Source organism: Taurulus bubalis (assembly GCF_910589615.1).
Source record: "Taurulus bubalis genome assembly, chromosome: 9".
Classification (NCBI taxonomy): domain Eukaryota; kingdom Metazoa; phylum Chordata; class Actinopteri; order Perciformes; family Cottidae; genus Taurulus; species Taurulus bubalis.
This window is the reverse complement of record NC_136597.1, coordinates 27413175-27434145: the sequence shown is the minus strand read 5'-3', so window position 1 is coordinate 27434145 and position 20971 is coordinate 27413175. Positions and strand designations below refer to the sequence as shown.

Below are 20971 nucleotides of genomic sequence, written 5' to 3'. Positions count from 1 at the left end.
AAACTCCATGACTGTTCCAGGTTCTCCATGACGGTAAGAACCCTGCAGATGTGATTGAATGGAGACGGCTCACCGGGAACCAGGGCGGCGTGAGGCGACGGCTGCGACGCCAGCAGGCAGCACAGCGCCTCGCAGTACGACAGAACCCTGCAGCCTCCGGCCTGAGACACCAGCACCGCCTTGGAGAACCCGTACTGCGGCGCCCGCTGGGTCAGGCCGAGGAGGAGCGAGCTGGACGCCGAAGACGAGGAAGAGGAGGAGAGCGAGCTTCGGCCGGCGTGGGCCATCAGAGCCCTCAGCTCCTGCACAGAGGAAGAGGAGGGGGGAGGAAGAGGAGGGGGGGTTTAACCGCCTGACATTGAGCCGAGTTAACCATTTATTTATTAATTATGCTTTTTAATTAAATCCCTGGAATAGCATATGATGGGAATACGTAGTTAAAAATAACATTTAAAGCTCCTTGAAGTATTAATTTGAAAATTCAAATCATCTTTTATATAAACATTAATTAGAAAATTATTTTCTACTATTTTTTTTTTTAAGCATTAAGCTGCATGAAGTTGAACATGACTTAAGTATGAATAAATAAATGTATTATTTTTTTGTAGAGATATTAATTAAATAAATGTATTATTTTTTGTAGAGATATTAATTAAATAAATGTATTATTTTTTTGTAGAGAAATTAATTAAATAAATGCTGAAATATTTAAATGCCAAAAATAAATGTTGAAATAAATAAAAGAATAAATAAAGGTGAATGAAACATTTGAAATAAATATATTATATGTATTTCATTATTTGACGTGTGATTATAAACTTATATTTATGCATCTGTACATACATCTATTTATTTCCATATTCATTTCAGCATTAATTAATGTATTCCTGTATGTGTTCATACAATTATTTATGTATTCCTGTATTCAAACATCTATCTAAGCATTTATTTATTCCTGTATTACATGAAGTTGCTTGTGTGCAGTTTCTTTTGCTTCGTTATTGTTTTTACTATGTAAAGTACACAAATAATCATAAGGCTGTAAAATGACTTTTATATTATGTAATGTAGAAATTAATTTTTTTTATTTATCATTCTGTGTGTAAATTATAAGTATATACATTTTTTTTAAATGCAAAAAAAGATTTTAAATTTGACTTTCATGTGATTTAAATGACTAAATTAATAAACGTCATTATTCTGAAGTTTTTGTATCTTAAATGCAAAAGTTAAAGAACTGGGCTGTAACACTTTTATTATTCTATTTATTCAGTATTTTCAGCTCCAGAGCACGAGAGAAGCTTTTCAGCTGTAAAGCATTATTTATTACTTACTTATAGTTTAAAATGTTCCCTTTTCTCATAATAAAAAAATAGTTTATCAAAGTTGCCAAAACGCTGCCGTGATTAATTCATTATTAATGTCTTTGTCACCAGTAAAGAAAATAGCAACACACATTTTAAAGAGGACGATAATGTTAAATGGTCCGAAGTGAATACGTTATTATAATGTGTACCGCTGGACACAAATTAAACAATTGCCTGGTTTTTCTTTCTTTGAGCCAAACTGAAGATAATGAACCGTTTCTGTACCTGCAGCTCTTGTTGCGCTTGTCCGTACTTGTTGGTGACGACCTGCAGCTTCAGTTTGTACTGAGCGGACTCCAGTTCAGCCTTCCTCCTCAGAGACTGCTCCTGCTCCAGAGACCTGCACACACACACACACACACACACATTTATATATGCATTTATTTATAGATATCAAAGTCATTTTCCTCCACAGGGAGAGCAGCAGCGGAAGCGTCTCTCACTTCTTGAGCGTCTCCTGCTCAGAGTTGTCCAGCGCTCGGAGCTTGGGCGCGTAAAGCAGAACGATGTCGGAGCGCTTCGCCTTCTTGTTGCACTGAAGAGACACAACAGAAACACACGCGTGTTACAAGCAGGGCAACACACTGGGCGGGGGAGGGGAGGCACACAGGGTTCATACACATTCTGACCAAGGGACTTCCATGACTTTAAACCACATTTCCATGACTTTTCACCAAATTGTAACCACATTTCAAACTCAGCGTAAATGAACGACATGAACACATGAATATAACACATTTACATGACTTTTACTAAACTTTTGGGATTTTATTTTTCTTCAAGGACTTTTCCAGAACTGGAAATAACCATTTTAAAACTCCATGACTCTTCCAGGTTCTCCATAGTAACCCTGGGTACAGCGAGGTCGCTGACTGACCTGTGGGCATTTGGCGGACGGGCCCTGGGCCTTCACCCAGCGCTGGATGCAGGTGAAGCCGAAGAGGTGTCCGCAGCGCAGGGCGGACAGCCGGTGCTCGCCCGCCGCCGTCCACGCCTCGAAGCAGATGGAGCAGATGTCGCCTTCGCCCTCCTCCGACGGAGACGGCTGCACGGAGGCCGAGGCCGCGGGCGCCGGCTGCAGAGATTCAAGAGTTAGCGGACAATAAAAAAACATCAAAACCTTTTGAAGTCGCCCTCCTCCGTCGATGCTCGCGAGGCCAACGGACTGCTGAGAAGAAGCGGACGCAGAAGCCTCGATCCGGTGTTTTAGTCGTCGCCATCTTGTTTTTTTATGCAACCAGTGAACAGGAAGTGACCGTATATGGACTGAGGAGGAGTGACGAAGAGACGCCGTATACGTCTCTGGTAGCAACCTGTCAATCACCTCGTAGCCCCGCCCTAAAGCCTCCCCTACATTATGGTCTGTTTGAAACTAGAGATTGAGACATAAACTCATGTTTACAATGTGAGAGAAGTAGAGTCATTTATATAGACTTCTATACAACCAGAGGAGTCGCCCCCTGGTGGTCAGGAGAGAGAATGCAGCTTTAACACATGAAGCGTAGACTTCTATACAACCAGAGGAGTCGCCCCCTGGTGGTCAGGAGAGAGTTGAGCGTCTCTGCTAGCAACCAAAGAAACTATAAAATGTATCTGAAACAAAATATTATTCTTAATGAGACTTATTTTCTCGCTACATCGAGAAGACGTCTGATGGGCGCTTCATGGAGGAGGCGTGACCGTTACCTGGACGTTCTGATTTGGAGCCTCCGTCCTCTCGGCCTCTGCAGCTGAGCCGGAGTCTGAGCACAGATGAGAAGTACAACATGTTTTAAAACAGAGAACCGGACTCAGAGCCAACGGAGACGCTGCACTGGTCTGTGGAAACCAGTGAAGACAACAGCCGCCGGTCAGACTCACTGGTGGAGCCGGCTTCCTGCGGTTGCGTGGCGAGGCGAGGGCCGGCGGGCGGCGCCGGGCCGGCGGGTCCCGTAGCGTCGGACGGGGCGTCTTCGCGGCCACCTTCCTCATCCTCGTCGTCGTCAGACTCGCTGACCTCGGTGGAGCTGCCGGACTCCGGCTCGGCCGCGCTGGCGGCCGGCGCCCGCAGCAGGAAGTCTGGGAATCCTCTGGAGGGAGCCGCCGTCTGGCTGGGGTAGTGAACCCTGAGGCCCTGCCTAGAGAGAGAGAGAGAGAAAGAGAGAGAGAGAGAGAGAGAGAGAGAGAGAGAGAGAGAGAGAGTTACAACGGACATCATTCACTGTTTGCCATCCTTTTTAGAAAAGGACCAGAACTACACTGATATCTATAGAGGACCAGGACATAAGCATGTGCATACGTACACACACACACACACACACACACACACACACATACACACACACGCAAGCAAGCATGCACACACACAAGCATGCACACACACGTAAGCATGCACACACACGCAAGCATGCATACACACGTAAGCATGCATGGACACACACACACGTAAGCATGCATACACACACACACACACACACACACACACGCAAGCATGCACACACACGTAAGCATGCATACACACACACACACACACACACACACACACAAGCATGCACACACACACGCACACGTAAGCATGCACACACGTAAGCATGCGTACACACACACACACACACACACGTAAGCATACACACACGTAAGCATGCGTACACACACACACACACGTAAGCATGCATGCACACACACACACACACACACACACACACACACACACGTAAGCATACACACACGTAAGCATGCGTACACACACACACACACGTAAGCATGCATGCACACACACACACACACACACACACGTAAGCATACACACACGTAAGCATGCGTACACACACACACACACGTAAGCAAGCATGCATGCACACACACACACACACACGTAAGCATACACACACGTAAGCATGCGTACACACACACACACACGTAAGCATGCATGCACACACACACACACACACACACACACACACACGTAAGCATACACACACGTAAGCATGCGTACACACACACACACACGTAAGCATGCATGCACACACACACACACACACACACACGTAAGCATACACACACGTAAGCATGCGTACACACACACACACACGTAAGCAAGCATGCATGCACACACACACACACACACGTAAGCATACACACACGTAAGCATGCGTACACACACACACACACACACACACACGTAAGCATGCATGCACACACACACACACACGTAAGCATGCGTACACACACACACACGTAAGTATGCATGCACACACACACACACACTATTTTTAGCGTCAGTGTTCTGGGTTAAAGACACAGCGCCCCCCCTGGTCCCTTCAGGTACCTGACCCTCCTCCGTAAGCGCGCCCCCTGGGCGGCTGACGGCGCGTTGGCCGCCCCGCCCACCGCTCTCTGGCTGAAGGCCCAGGTGGCAGGAAGTCTAGGCGGCAGCCGCGGCGCCGTCCGCCCTTCGTCGTCCTCGTCTTCGTCCACCTCGGTGCTGCTGCCGGAGTCCGAGATGACATGCGGCGCCGCGGCGTCCGATCCGGCCAGGTCAGCCGCGGCGTTGATCGCACGCTGTCTGCTGCTTCTGCTGCTTCTTCTTCCTCCTCCTCCTCTTCCTCCCAGCAGCACCGCTGGGAAGTCCACCTCCATGGCCTCCATCTGGAAACACACAGGTCAAATGGTTTGAGTCAACTCCCCTCCAGCTCCCAGTTCTTCCACCTGAGGCTACGGCCACTCCACCAGGTTTCTGTTCAGGGTTCATACACATGTTGACCACTGGGTTTCATGACTTCTCCATGACTTTAAGCCAAATGTCATGACAAACATTTAGTGAAATCTGGGTGTAAACAGTAAAAAGTGAGTAAATGTAGTATTTAAACTAACAATGAGAACACAAAGCATACAGTAAACCTTAAATGACTCAAATGAATGAGACAATAGTTTGATTAAAAGAACAAACATTTATATAGATGCCTGTATGTATGCCTGCTTATATTTTGAGTCTTTCTTTTAAAAGCATATTCATTATTTCAAACTCAGCGTAAATGAACGTCATGAACACATGAATATAACACATTTACATGACTTTTACTACACTTTTGGGATTTTATTTAAAACTGAGGACTTCCCTTTACTTATCAATGCTTATTTGCATTAACCTCCTTTTTTTGTATTTTAATTTTTACCTTAAGTTTAAGTTATTGTAATCGTGTGTGGAAGATTTCCATTGTACATAGTAACTGTGTATTAACTGTGCACATGACAATAACAATATCTTGAATCTTATTTTGTTCGACGCAACTATTGTGACGTTCACACGAAAACTGTAAAGGAACAAAAGCGTAAATGCTCTGCAGTACGACTGTTTAGCGACATCTTTGCACTATTGTTTTGTTAGTAAGTTGAACTTATTATGCTATTCTTTATTTATATATATATATATATATATATATATATATATATATATATATATATATATATATATAGTGCATCAATAAAGTAACCATCTATCTAAAAGATTATTCTGATTCAACATTAAACTTCTACAGCAGTAATGTTAGATAGTTACTTTATTAATCCCACAAGAGGAAATAGTTTTGCTACAGCAGCATTTATACATGCAGGAAAGCAAGAAAAAATTGAATATTAAATTAAATTGACTAAGAAAGCAAACAAAACAACAGTGCAAAGCTGTAGCATAACAAACAGCGGTGTAATGAATGTGATCCAGAAACATCTGATACAGTAAAACACTGATGGGGAAAACTTTCCTGCACAACCAATACTTTTAATTTGAATACTCCAAGTACATGATAATACTTCACTGATGTACTGTTTGAATGCCTTTTACTTGTAGTGGAGTATTTCCACTAGTACTTTCCCTGAAAGTACAGGATCTGAAAGCGTAATACTTGCCAGTACGGAAGCCCCAACTGTCCATAAACGACCGCTTGCGACGGCAAATGTGACGCTGCGTTCTGCGGGGCCAGGCGACGCCTTTCGCGGCTACGCGCCGAACTAGACACCGAGGTTTCCGGGGCCTCCGGGTAAAAACAGCCGCCGCCAGTAGCTGCTTGTACTCAATTCATGTTGTTTTTTTGTTGACGTATATCAGCAACGTTACACAACAACACATAGATAATAATAACAACAATAATAATGCGATTCTCCGTTCTGATCGCCTGCTGAAATACAAACGCGGTGGCTCGCAGGCAACGCGCGGCAAGAGGCTCCTAGTTACCTGGACACGGAGGAGAGGTTTCACCGGTCTGTGGGAAACCCCGCGGATGAACAACAGGGGTTTCCGGGGTGACTATTTTTCCCCGGGAGTAAAACGCAGTCGAGACCCGCGGTCAGGGATCGAATCTCCCGGCGACCAGAGCCCGCGCTGCCCGGCCCCTCCCCTCCCCTCCAGCGTGACGTCACCAACGAAGATCATATGTTGAGAAGATGAATCACGCGCCATTCTACGGGAACGGGTTAGAAGCCCATTTCCGTCACTGTGATGAGACAATTTAAATCCCGTAAATCATAATTTAGACTTACTATCTCATAATTATGACTTAATATCTCACAATTACGACTTAATATCTCATAATTATGACGTACTATCTCACAATTACGATTTACTATCTCACAATTACGACTTATTATCTCATAATTATGACTTACTATCTCACAATTACGACTTAATATCTCATAATTATGACGTACTATCTCATAATTACGACTTACTATCTCATAATTATGACGTACTATCTCACAACTACGACTTACTATCTCATAATTATGACGTACTATCTCACGAGATAGTGTCATTCAGCCATCAATATTTTAATAATAATATTCCTTTATTGGACCTCCACCCACGATTGTAAATAAATTATCGTCAAAGAAGAACAAAAGTGATCCAACCCACAGACACTTGAATTACAAAGAAATTGTCACGAAGACATGTAAATATAAAATAAAAAAAGGGATGTAAGAATTCAAGAATCTTTGGGTGGTTGTGCGGAGAGAAGTCCAGAATTTGATGAGTTATAATAAATGGTTTTAATTCAAGTTCAATGGTACAGTATAACGTTTCAGCTGAAGGTGTCTAAGCGTCCGCTTCACAGACCGGTCCTAAGAAGACCGGGAACAGGAATCTAATCGGGGGTTTTATTGGGCTCCACAGTTCCCCCCACAGTCCCCCCCCCCCCCCCCCCCCCCCCCCCCCCCCCCGCACCACAAGTGGTCCAGTCCGTTTGTTCTTGTCTCTTTGTTAACCCTCAGCCCCGATCTGTGTGCAGATGACCATGAGTGGTGATTCTTCAATCCCACAGCAGACTAGTGGCTCCGTGCAATACATCCCATGCATACCCGAAATACCCATGATTCATTTTAAGTATTGTAATGTACTAGACATCATTATATACATGTGCAAGTCCAAATTAAACTATTACAATTCTACAGGGACATAAAAACATGGTAATTAAATAAATCAAAATCCCTCGTTTTCAAGGGTGTATTGGAAAGAGTAAAAAGAGGAGAAGCAATGGAGTTTTCTTTGGTTTGTTGATTGATTTTATTCGGCATGTATCAACATGTAGGCAGCCATGCTGAATCAAACATCTCTTTTATTAACTGAGAGGATTTGTGGTCATGGTCATGAATGTATTACTGAATATAAATATAGATTATGTGTCTTCTCCTCCAGGGACCCATAGAGAATGAGACAATAACAATGAGACCTTATTTCAGAAAAATATCTATGGGAGTCAATGGCGAGAGACAAATATTGTATTTAGAGTCATAGACTTCTATACAACCAGAGGAGTCGACCCCTGGTGGTCAGGAGAGAGAATGCCGCTTTAACACATGGAGCATATACTTCTATACAACCAGAGGAGTCGACCCCTGGTGGTCAGGAGAGAGAATGCAGCTTTAACACATGAAGCATATACTTCTATACAACTAAAGGAGTCGCCCCCTGGTGGTCAGGAGAGAGAATGCAGCTTTAACACATGAAGCATAGACTTCTATACAATGTAGCGTGAATGGTGGTCTTGCCAGGGAAAGAGGAGGGTAGGGGGGAGAGTAGGAAAGGCAAGACCTCGCACCTAACTCGGTGGCACTCTGTCGGCTAATTATCCTAGTGATCCCGGAGGAAATGATAATCCTCATCCGATATTGGCATTATGCCTTCGGTCTTTTTTCTGAATTTTATGTGGTCTAATCACAAACTATAATGAAAATAAAAACCAAACAGTATATATATATATATATATATATATATATATATATATATATATATATATATATATATATATTCAAATGATTATATAGAAAAAAGAAAATGATTGTACGGTTATAATAGTTAGACCTTTTTACTTTCATCTTCTTCCTCGGACACTCAACAACAACCAGAGAAGTCGCCCCCTGGTGGTCAGGAGAGAGAATGCAGCTTGAAGACACGAAACATCGGCTTCACTCGGCACAACTGGAAGTTGCTGTCTGGTCTCACTAAAAAAAAAAGTTGCTGCAAGATAACGTTACATCTGTGCGTGGAACATAGCTAAGTTAGCTAGCTAAGCTAACGGTCATGTTGTTGACGTGCATTGTGCGAGACAAGAGATGTATTGAACAGCGGTTTCACGGTTCTATGACAAATCTTTGACAAACGGAGACTTTCAAAATTATCTTTTAAATTGCCAAACAAAATATGTGTAATTCACGACAAGATTAGATTTTTGTTAATTTGTCTTTCGCCATTGACTAATTTATATAGATATTTTACTACCGTCTCATAATCCACCCGTGGTCACAGTAAACATAATGACTAAGAGATCAGACTGAAAACATACTGACAGAAGTATTGTTGTTGTAAGTAAGTTGTTGTCACAGTCTCCATGACTACACGTTTGTTCCAGGAATCTTCTCATGAATGAACATAGCATATCAGCGTAGTGAGAAGTGGGGATAAGTTGTAAAACACCTCTGTTTCCCTGAAATACCTCCCAGCTCGAAGCAGCCCCGTCACACGCAATCTATTCTAAAGACATTTAAAGCTGCAAAAGCAGGTTTGAACATTATGGGATGCTCACGGAGTCGCAGCAATCAAACTGAATATAAAAGAAAAGTATGGCTTTTAGTGTAAACATTTCGTGTGTATTGTTAAGAAGTTACAGGCCAGTCACGAGTCCCGAGGAGCGCTGCTGACGAAGAGGAAGAGGGAGGAAGAGGCTTACGACACCTCTAACTCTTCCACCACTCTTTGCAGCCGATCCACCAGCACTGGAGGAGAGAGAGAGAGAGAGAGAGAGAGAGAGAGAGAGAGAGAGAGAGAGAGAGAGAGAGAGAGAGAGAGAGAGAGTTACAACGGAAACATCATTCACTGTTTGCCATCCTTTTTAGATTTTTTTTAGAAAATAACCAGAACTACCTGAAGTCTATAGTGGACCAGGACTACACAGAGGTCTAGAGAGGACCAGGACTACATGAGGTCTATAGAGGACCAGGACTAGACTGAGGTCTATAGAGGACCAGGACTACACAGAGGTCTAGAGAGGACCAGGACTACATGAGGTCTATAGAGGACCAGGACTAGACTGAGGTCTATAGAGGACCAGGACTACACTGAGGTCTATAGAGGACCAGGACTACATGAGGTCTATAGAGGACCAGGACTAGACTGAGGTCTATAGAGGACCAGTACTACACTGAGGTCTATAGAGGACCAGGATTAGACTGAGGTCTATAGAGGACCAGGATTAGACTGAGGTCTATAGAGGACCAGGACTACATGAGGTCTATAGAGGACCAGGACTACATGAGGTCTATAGAGGACCAGGACTAGATGAGGTCTATAGAGGACCAGGACTACATGAGGTCTATAGAGGACCAGGACTACACTGAGGTCTATAAAGGACTAGGACTAGACTGAGGTTTATAGAGGACCAGGACTACATGAGGTCTATAGAGGACCAGGACTACATGAGGTTTATAGAGGACCAGGACTAGACTGAGGTCTAGAGAGGACCAGGACTACACTGAGGTCTATAAAGGACTAGGACTAGACTGAAGTCTATAGAGGACCAAGACTACCCTGAGGTCTATAGAGGACCAGGACTACACTGAGGTCTAGAGAGGACCAGGACTAGACTGAGGTATATAGAGGACCAGGACTAGACTGAGGTCTATAGAGGACCAGGACTAGACTGAGGTCTACAGAGGACTATGACTAGACTGAGGTATATAGAGAAGCAGGACTAGACTGAGGTCTATAGAGGACCAGGACAAGACTGAGGTCTATAGAGGACCAGGACTACATGAGGTCTATAGAGGACCAGGACTACACTGAGGTCTATAGAAGACCAAGACTACACTCATGTCTATAGAGGATCAGGACTACACTGAGGTCTATAGAGGACTAGGACTACACTGATGTCTAGAGAGGACCAGGACTACATGAGGTCTATAGAGGACTAGGACTACACTGAGGTCTATAGAGGACCAGGAGCCAGGTAAATAACCAGGTCAAGTTTTTTTTTTTTTTTACCTCACATTAGATCTGATGCTCTCTAACACAAACATAAAAACCTTCAAAGGATCCACTGAGTCCCGTTCACTCGTGTGTCCGGTAGAGAATCTGACCGTGATGGCCGTGGTTGAGCGTTACCTCCAGCAGATGGTCTCTGGAAGCTGTTGTGGTCCCGACAGGCGTCGATCAGCTCCGCCAGTCCTTTGGGACAATCGTGGGGGAGTTCCTCTTTTAAGGTCCCGTTGGACACGTTCTCAATGATGTACTGGTTTGACAAACCTGGAGGAAAAGTGAGGAAACGTTAGAACAGAAGCAGAAGCCAATGGTCCTGTAGTTGAGTTATATGGTTGTGCAGCTGAGCCAATGATAGCGGAGCAAAAAAAAAAGGGCCTTTAAAAACCGATCGCGTTTGTTATATAAAACTGTAAATCATTGTTTGTTTTATGAAAAAAAGCCCCAAACTGCTCTATTTGGATGTATTGAATACCATAACTAATAAACAAGAGAAATATATGGTTTGGTACATGAGAAAATTCAAATATCACAGATGTGCGCAAATGCACATTCTGGAGTCCTCGCCTGAATGTTCTCTGTTCTAAACCCTCTCTAACTTTGTTCTGCTTCACTTTATCAAAGTCAACCTTTGCAGAGAGAATGTTCACATAGTGAGCTATGATTTGGGTTAGAGAATGTTCACATGTTGTGTTATGATTTGGGTTAGAGAATGTTCACATATTGAGCTATGATTTGGGTTAGAGAATGTTCACATATTGAGCTATGATTTGGGTTAGAGAATGTTCACATGTTGTGTTATGATTTGGGTTAGAGAATGTTCACATATTGAGCTATGATTTGGGTTAGAGAATGTTCACATATTGAGCTATGATTTGGGTTAGAGAATGTTCACATATTGAGCTATGATTTGGGTTAGAGAATGTTCACATATTGAGCTATGATTTGGGTTAGAGAATGTTCACATAGTGAGCTATGATTTGGGTTAGAGAATGTTCACATATTGAGCTATGATTTGGGTTAGAGTTGGACCTTACAGCTGCATCATTTCAAAGAAATAATCATCCTGAAAGTGATGTTTTTATAGGCGGACCTGAAACCTTTTCATTTTTTTCTGTGTGTCATCTTCATTTACCCTTAACCAGTAACATATAGACTAATATTTACACTTCTGAATGTAAATATTATTATTATTATCCAAATTATTCAAATAGTCCTAGTGGTTGCAGAGATACACCATTTTTAGTTCGGGTATGTAATTTTCAAGGGAAATGGCCTACAAATAGATTGGTTTTCTATTGGTTAAATGTTTATCTGAATAAATGTCAGCAGGAATTAAAGTTGGATCATCTGATTTCTTTGACAGATTTGAAATGGACTCTTCATTTATAAATACATGTGCATGAGTTTGTGTTGACACCTTGGAGTAAGTCTGTGGTGGCTATTCAACAGAAACAATGCTATCAATATTGCTGAGGTAGTGAGTTACTGCCCCGCCGGTCCATTGTGTCTGTGAAGCTCAGACTTGCATTGTTGATTAAATAAAGTGTCGAATAAATAAAAGGAGACGTGAAAACAGAGACCTTCGGTTTTATAACGACGCTCTTGTAAAGTCACACCATCACGTCTGTAAAAAGGTGTGACAGGAGATTTCTACCCAACAACAAAACCCCCTTTTGTTGTTGGCGCGATCTATTCACACCGTGAAAAAGAATACTCACGCCTCCGAGTCTGGTCTGAAGCCTTGAGTTTCAAAAGAGGAAGGAGCTTGTGGCAAAATGTGTTCAAACCCTGGATTAGAACATACTCTAATGCCTCTAACTGAGGCATTGAGAATGTTCCTGCACCCAATGGTGAGCGACCACGGCGTCGTCGCTCCGCAGGTATACGCACCTTCAAAAGGTATCTTGCCCGTTGCCACTTCCCACAGGACGATTCCAAAGCTGAAAGACAAACATTTCCAAGTTATAATTATTATTATTTCACCTCCACTAAAAAGAAAAAATAGTGTTTTCTCATCGTTGCTTCACGTAGGCGCTTGAGCTTCACTGTGCAGTTAGTTTCAACATTTTATGAAGCTGAAAAGCAGGAAAAGTGTCTCTGAGCTCATCTTGAATCTCAGTTTAATGCACAGTTTATACTCGCCGGAGGAATGAGAAAATAAAGACGTTGCAACGACTCTTGCTTAGTCCCTTCATGTATACAGTGTGTTCATCAGCATAGAGGACTATACTCTCAGCTCCTGGTCTGACCTGTAGATCTCGCTCTCCTTGCTGTAGCGGTGGTTGACGTTCAGCATCTCTGGAGCCGAGTACCTGAGGGACGCACCGTCTTTGGAACCTTTGGACTTCGTCAGTTTTCTCAGCGACGTCTCAGTTTTTGCCAGCTCAAAGCCTCCCAGCTAAAAACAACAACAACAACAAATCAAGACGTCATTCAACCCCCCCAACACCTTAAATACCGCCAACCAGTGGGCTCTCAGCAATCCCAGCGTGCACTGGTTTCAGTACCTTGACGACGTAGCCTTCAGCCACCAGGAACTTGAAGCTGTCGATGCAGCCGTGAACCTCTGATTTTTCCTCAGTCTGGTGCAGCCTGAGAGAAAAGAATGCATTAACCGTGTACTTTGATACTGATACTTTTGCACACTGTGGTATTGTTATTTATTTACTTAAATAAAATATTTGAATACTTCTTCCACCACCGGTCATAATTCAATTATTATCAAGGAAAATGTGTGTTTAGCAGTGTCAATAAGAACATTTATTCTTTCTTTAAATTAACTTATTTCTATAAATGTTAGTATACCTTTAATGCTAATATATTTTCAATGCAGGATTATTTTCTAGATAAATCGTTTGGTCTATAAAACGTCTGAAAATAGTGAAAAATATCCAGTTTCTAAAAATCAGAAACCCAAACATATCTAGTTTACTATATGATAAAACAAAAGCAGGAGATCTCAATATGTAAGTTTAATTTAAGTTTTAGGCTGAGAAACAGCTTTTTCCACCATTCCTTAAAATGTTTTACTTAACGACAACTCACATACTACTAAGGCACCTTTTTGGAAAGATTAGGACCTAACAAATCGGAATTCAACAAAAATCACAATCCAACAAAGCATTGGCATGTTAGGAAGGAGTTTCAGTCAAAAAATCGTGTCGTTCAGTTAAAAAAATGGAAAAATGACTTATTTTATGGCAAAACATTGTCCGATTTAGGCATGCTGGGTATTGAAATGTTTTTTGGTGAAACGTTACGGTCGGTGCAGCAAGTTTGTGGAGTTTACCTAAGTACTTAAACTAGCTTAAATGACAAATTCATATAAAGTAGTTGTTTGAATATTTTTCTGTCAATCGCTGCAACTCTATCTGACTTGAAGGAGTACTTTTACACTGTGGTACGACTACTTTCACTGCTGAGTACATCTTCCACAACAGCATGCCCACAAAAATATATTTTTCAGGGTCACAGGCAAAATGTCATCTTACTTTTTTTTCTTTAATCCCGCATACAGGAATAAATGTAATTGTTTTTATGATTATTGTGTTGTTGTGTTAAATGATTGCAGAAGACGGACCGGTAGATTCCTCGCGCTGCGTCCCGACACATACAAGCCTTCGTGGTCCAGGACAGACGGCGACCTTCTAAATTCAGAACCTGGCGGAGACTTCCCTTCTCACAGAACTCCATGACGATGAGGAACTGAGGGCTGGGTCCTAAAACACACAAACACACCAGATGTGATTTTAAAAAGGTGCAATGTGCCAAATACTCTGACGTTCTGCAGTTCACTCACCTTCCTCATCCTGGATACAGATGCCAAACATTCGGAGGATGTTGGTCGAATCGAACCGCCGCATGGTTTTAGCTTCCTTCTGGAAAATCTTCCGCACCTCGCTGGAGACAAGGTGGACAGGGAATATGTGTCAATATGGCAGTATGTGTCGCGTACTAATACACAAGGTCGTAAAAATCTGCAGATCTGAAGTCACATTTGCGGTTTTACAGTAAGCGTTTTATTTAGATCGTGTTCAAATCCCATGAATTATGGGCTGAAGCTCACGAATGCATGTCCTTTTCAAGGCAGCTTCAAGGCAGCTTCAAGTTTTTTTTTTGGGGGGGGGGGGGCCTTTTCGTGGCAAAGGGGTCAAGCTGAGAGCGAAAATAAGTTGTTTTTCAAGCCAATATTTTCCTCCAAAAATATCTCCGTCCACACGAGAACGCAATTTCGAGTCCAAACAGTAAAAAAGGAAAAAAGCTAGAGAAAGGATCCCTCCTGCTGTTTGTCTTTTATTGGGAGTCTACGTATGAATTTAAGCCTCCATGAAAACAAATAATGGCAGCCTCTGAGATTTTAAACTTTTTTTTTTCTCCAAACAAAAAGGAGTATTTTCTTTGAAACGCAGCACAGACCTCAGGCTGATGTTCCCAGTGTTGGTGTATCTCTTGATGGCCACCGGGTTGAGGTGGTACTTTCCTTTGTAGACCTCGGAGGTTGGTGTTGTCATGAAGGGCTTTTTGGGAGGATCGTAGGTCAGGTCCTTTGGTTCGATCATTTTGATGATTTCCTCCGTGATGCTGGGCTTCTTCACTGGGAAACAAATAGTTTATGTTTGATTACAGCTGTCTGACTGTCCAATAAATACACAATAGCTGTGTTTTTATTTGGCCACTAGAGGTCAGCAAGGAAACGAGACGTGAACACGGACACATCCTGGTTAATTTTCATGTCATGACGGAAATGTTTACCAATAGAATAGATCCATTAGGAGCTTTTTTCATGGTGGACACACAAATTAAATGCATCCACGCGATTAAGCAACAGTCAGAGCAAGTGATGAACTTTATGATATAAAAAAAGACTAGATTTGTGAGCAGGAGGGGAGGTGGACGGGTCCAACAAACCGGACTATCAACCAGAAGACCGGTGTTTGAAACCATGTTGTAGTTTTAAAACTAACCTTTTGTTGCATAAACCTAACTGTTGGTTTAGTTGTCTAAACCTAACTGTTGGTTTAGTTGTCTAAACCTAACTGGTGGTTTAGTTGTCTAAACCTAACTGTTGGTTTAGTTGTCTAAACCTAACTGTTGGTTTTGTTGTCTAAACCTAACTGTTGGTTTAGTTGTCTAAACCTAACTGTTGGTGATTTTGTTGCCTAAACCAAACCTTAGTTTTGAATGTAATGTCGTCTCAAAAAAGTGGTGCCAAGGGACACAAATTGTCCGTTTTCCTTCAAAACCAATAGATTATATTTTGTGACTGTTTGAAGACCTTCCGTGGGACTGTGTTGCCCTTTAAGTTGAAATGGTGAACCTATAACTTATTCCCACCGTTACAGAACTACATGAACCTTCCTGTGGAGTTGAGTTTGTGTCCTCATGAATGTATTCGTCATGCATGTTGAAGTGGTTTTTGTACTCACAGCTTGCAACGACCTTTTCCACGTTGATTTTGATGAATTCCATATCTCTCTGCATGGCTTCTGTTTTCTCCTGCTGGTCTTTCATGTAGTGTAAAAGCACTGAGGAGCAAAACAACACAGATGAACCAAAACCCACCAGAGAATGCATCCTGTCAACATCTCTGCTCTAGTTTCCCTCTCTTCCAATTTAATTCATTTAAATTGTTAAAGTGCCGTAACCCTTGTGAGAAGAGACGTTAAGAAACTTGTTAAGTTTGAATAATTCCATAAACTCCTTAAAATGACTCAGCGATTATAACGTTTCACTAAAACATTTACAAGTAGCCCTTACAACGGTGGAGGAGTCTGTAGGAGTCTAATAAATCAATCTAGATCATTCTGACCAGTATAAGTATACTAAGTAAGTATAAGTGTCTCAAAATTGCGAAGCGAGACCAGAAGTTTTTTTGTGCTTTTTTCGGGCATTCCGAGATCCTGCGATCTCATTGGTCCTCGGACTCTTCCCAAAGCACGACAGCCGGCACATGCGGAAGTAGACGGTCATTTACATTTGTTGTTTGTCACGGTGGGACCAAGGAAAAGCTCAAAGTAAGTCATTTTTCAATTTCTGAATCGAAAAACACGTTTTCTGGACTGAATATGCTTCCTAACATGTCAATGCTTGTTTGTATTGTGATTATTATTGCATATGTAGATGCTTTACATCGTAATCTTTCTAAAGTATTACTCTGTGGGATGATGGGAAGGCACCGAACAATACAATTAAAACAACTCGGGGAGCAATTAAGGAGCCATTTACGGGGAATCTTGCTCAGACTCTTGACTTTTGATCATATTTATGCTGAAAATAAGTTTAAACATTAATTTTTTTCTTTTTTCTTAAGGCAAGGAGTTGCAGATTCGGTAAGGACAATAGGGTCTGGTAGTCATATCATGGTCATATGAGCTGTAGAACTCTAGGGTCCCCTAATTAGGGGACTCTAGGGTGGAACTGTTAAGCCATAGCACGGTTTTTGTGCATTTTTAAACATCTGAAAAGCACATAAATAATGCTGATGCACCTGATGGAAACATTTAAAGATTAAAACTACAAGCTTGTGTAGATGGACCGAGCTGATTCGGATCATCTTCACTCGACAAGTCAACGTTTGCCTCACGTCTCTGCAGCTCGGCGGCGTCCTCCCTGCTGTCGGCCTCGTCTTCTTTCTGTCTGGAGACCAGCTCGAACACCTTCCGCTGCTCGTCGCTCTGCTCCACCTGCAGAGCTCCGGTCAGGCCCTGGAAGGCGTCATTGAGGCGTTCGTTCACGTTGTTGAACTCGTCTTTGTTATTGCCGGCCTTCAGGAAGCGCTTCACCCAGCCGTCCTTGGTGTACTTCTCGATGAGCATCTGTGCCACGTCCAGAGTAAGGGAGAGTTCCTTGAGAGCCGATTCCACCTCGGCGGGGGTTTGTCCCGGCTCCCTCTTCTCGATGGACCTCACCAGCTCGTCCAGGGCTTTGACTCGCCGACAAACACGCCCGCTGCGCTTCTTATTGGCCTTCACCTTCTCAACCAGGCTGTAGATCGTTGAGGCGATGGCCAGGATGGGCTCAATGCAGTCCATGTTCAGCTGATGAGAATGAAAATGGAATAAATCAGAGCTGAAAGCAAATAATTCAGGTTTAATATGATAAATGGACTTTTCTAGTCCTCCGACCAGTCAAAACGATTTAAAGATGCGTGTCCTTTGCCCATGAAGCCTAATCCATCAAATGTTCAAAACATTCTGACGTTCATTGCCTTTGAAACATGTCAGTTGGTTTGGTGCTTATTTTTCCCAAACAGGAATCTTTTTACAACCTTTTTAGTTTGAATCGTGGTATAGGCAAAAAACTGTTTCTGTCCTTATTCAGCCAAAATATGGACTTTACATCTCAACACTGTACCTTTTTGCCATCTAAAAGTAAACAACAAACAACTGATTGTTTAATTAGGCAATATAACAAAAGATTATGATAGCCAAGGCTTTTTTTATTATCTATAAAAAACATAAATGTCAACTCAATATATCTTACTCTGACATTTCTACCTTTAATTAGTTTAACCTTGTGTTGTCTTGGGGTCAAAATGACCCATCAACACACATACATGTACACTCGTACACGGGTCATTTTGACCCCAAGACAAAACAGTGTATTTGGCATTTTGATATGGCATAATTATTATAGCCAGATTATTATAATGGTTTCTGGATTAATCTTCCTGCTACAATAATGTTTATGTTGCATTTGAACTGCTTTATATCCTGTTGGATGGTTTAATCTACATCAATGCATCACAGCCTCTCTAAAAATGTAAGCTTTTTAAAGAGTTTATTTAGAGGATTTAAAGGAAATGTTTCATCATTCAGTTTATCACAAACATTCAACATCAACACATCTGGAGGTACAAGGTTTTACCTGAACAGGAAGACACTAAAGCTGTTAGGTGAATGTAGTAACATTTATTACATGCACCTCTGAGATAAATGAGTAAATGTGCATACTCGTTATATTCCACCACTGCAGACGTATTGATTTAACAGAAAGAAGGATCGCTACAGATTAAGTTCTAGTGCCTCGACCATCCATTAGTGCTACTAATGGAAATAGCTTCAGACTGAAGGAGCAGGAAGTGAATATATGTAGACTGTGGAGGAGTGATGCAGACACCGTATACGTCTCTGCTGTCGACCAGTCAATCACCTTGTAGCCCCGCCCCTAAAGCGTCCCCTGCTTTATGGTCTGTTTGACTCTAAATGACCATAATTTACTAAATGAACATCATGCTGTATTGAAGAAGACTTGAAACTAGAGATTGAGACATAAACTCATGTTTACAATGTTTACTGAGGGAATACATCAAGAGAGAAGTAGAGTCATTTATATAGACTTCTATACAACCAGAGGAGTCACCCCCTGGTGGTCAGGAGAGAGAATGCAGGTTTAACACATGAAGCATATACTTCTATACAACCAAAGGAGTCACCCCCTGGTGGTCAGGAGAGAGAATGCAGCTTTAACACATGAAGCATAGACTTCTATACAACCAGAGGAGTCACCCCCTGGTGGTCAGGAGAGAGAATGCAGCTTTAACACATGAAGCATAGACTTCTATACAACCAGAGGAGTCACCCCCTGGTGGTCAGGAGAAAGAATGCAGCTTTAACACATGAAGCATAGACTTCTATACAACCAGAGGAGTCGCCCCCTGGTGGTCAGGAGAGAGAATGCAGCTTTAACACATGAAGCATAGACTTCTATACAACCAGAGGAGTCGCCCCCTGGTGGTCAGGAGAGAGAATGCAGCTTTAACACATGAAGCATATACTTCTATACAACCAGAGGAGTCACTCCTGGTGGTCAGGAGAGAGAATGCAGGTTTAACACATGAAGCATATACTTCTATACAACCAAAGGAGTCACCCCCTGGTGGTCAGGAGAGAGAATGCAGCTTTAACACATGAAGCATAGACTTCTATACAACCAGAGGAGTCACCCCCTGGTGGTCAGGAGAGAGAATGCAGCTTTAAGACATGAAGCATAGACTTCTATACAACCAGAGGAGTCGCCCCCTGGTGGTCAGGAGAGAGAATGCAGCTTTAACACATGAAGCATAGACTTCTATACAACCAGAGGAGTCACCCCCTGGTGGTCAGGAGAGAGAATGCAGCTTTAAGACATGAAGCATAGACTTCTATACAACCAGAGGAGTCACCCCCTGGTGGTCAGGAGAGATAATGCAGCTTTAACACACTTGAGCATCGACTTCCCTTTTCACAACCGGAGGTTGCCGCCTGGAAACGGGTCTAGTGAGTTTAAGAATGGTTGTCAATGAGCAAAACAACTTTGAAGAATACTGTAATACGTTGCAATCGGTTTAGATTACCTCTGAGCTGCGTAACTAAATATAAATCCATCATATAGTTGTTGAAGCTACATAATAATAATTCATTTTAAATGTTCAAATGTGGCTTTTCTCTTGTTTATTATTATATGTTTTTAATCCTCAGCTGCTCAGACTGAACTACAGAAGGTTCCTGATTTACTTGTTGAGGTAAACTATCCTAAAATCAAGGCCACCTCTCCTCAGACCCTCACAGGGAGAGTCACCGCTCTCTGTTGCCCTGAAGGGAATAACTTTCCTTTGTGTTTGACAGTTTTCAACACGTCCTCCGTGTGAAACACGAGCCGGCAGCACATACAAAGCTTGCTGTACAGACTGTAGAGGGATGGATCTGTTGGATTCAATAACGAGTGGACACACACTCAGAGCTGGACAGATGATTTTAAAAAGGTGAAGATTGTTTACCTGCAATGAACGGCTTCTTGTCCGAGGTATTTCTTCTGTGTGTCGTTGTGTGAAAATGAAACTGCAGCCCTCAGCTCCTTCCTCTGCTGCTCACTACTTCCCGTTCCTCTGCAACATATGCCCTTCCCCCTCCTTCTTCTTGCACTTGATTCATGACACACCCGAGGTTTGTTTAGGTTTCCACTGAAGGAAAAGAAGAAGCAGAACTCCCTGCAGACAAGATGTTCACTCATTCTTTAGTAACAGGACAAAGAGACGGCCTTTTATGGAAACCATGAATAGACCAAGCAGGAAAGTTGTGTAATGGACTGTTGCATTGTCTTCATGTATAGGAAAAAGGAA

The 20971-nt window shown here is 42.4% G+C and overlaps 2 protein-coding genes across 2 annotated transcripts in view; both read right to left on the bottom strand.

The window, feature by feature from the left end:
- Positions 1 to 4994, bottom strand: part of rfwd3 (ring finger and WD repeat domain 3) — a gene marked incomplete at both ends in the record, with an annotated part of 11331 nt that extends 6337 nt beyond the window's left edge. The window contains 7 exons of the mRNA XM_079223433.1: positions 74 to 302; positions 1593 to 1707; positions 1811 to 1902; positions 2245 to 2412; positions 3054 to 3109; positions 3228 to 3484; positions 4675 to 4994. Of these exons, the coding sequence (XP_079079559.1) occupies positions 74 to 302; positions 1593 to 1707; positions 1811 to 1902; positions 2245 to 2412; positions 3054 to 3109; positions 3228 to 3484; positions 4675 to 4994 (1237 nt within the window). The remainder of the gene's footprint in view (positions 1 to 73; positions 303 to 1592; positions 1708 to 1810; positions 1903 to 2244; positions 2413 to 3053; positions 3110 to 3227; positions 3485 to 4674) is intronic.
- A 3696-nt stretch (positions 4995 to 8690) lies between these two features.
- Positions 8691 to 20732, bottom strand: LOC306741316 (mixed lineage kinase domain-like protein). Its single transcript, XM_079223594.1, has 11 exons — positions 20630 to 20732; positions 17456 to 17909; positions 16299 to 16397; positions 15289 to 15466; positions 14672 to 14772; positions 14453 to 14591; positions 13380 to 13464; positions 13122 to 13270; positions 12763 to 12812; positions 10996 to 11136; positions 8691 to 9611 (listed from the first exon to the last, which is right to left on the bottom strand). The coding sequence occupies exons 2-11, from the start codon at positions 17901 to 17903 to the stop codon at positions 9562 to 9564; spliced, it is 1440 nt and encodes a 479-aa protein (XP_079079720.1). The 5' UTR covers positions 17904 to 17909; positions 20630 to 20732; the 3' UTR covers positions 8691 to 9561.
- Between the last annotated feature and the right edge of the window lie 239 nt (positions 20733 to 20971).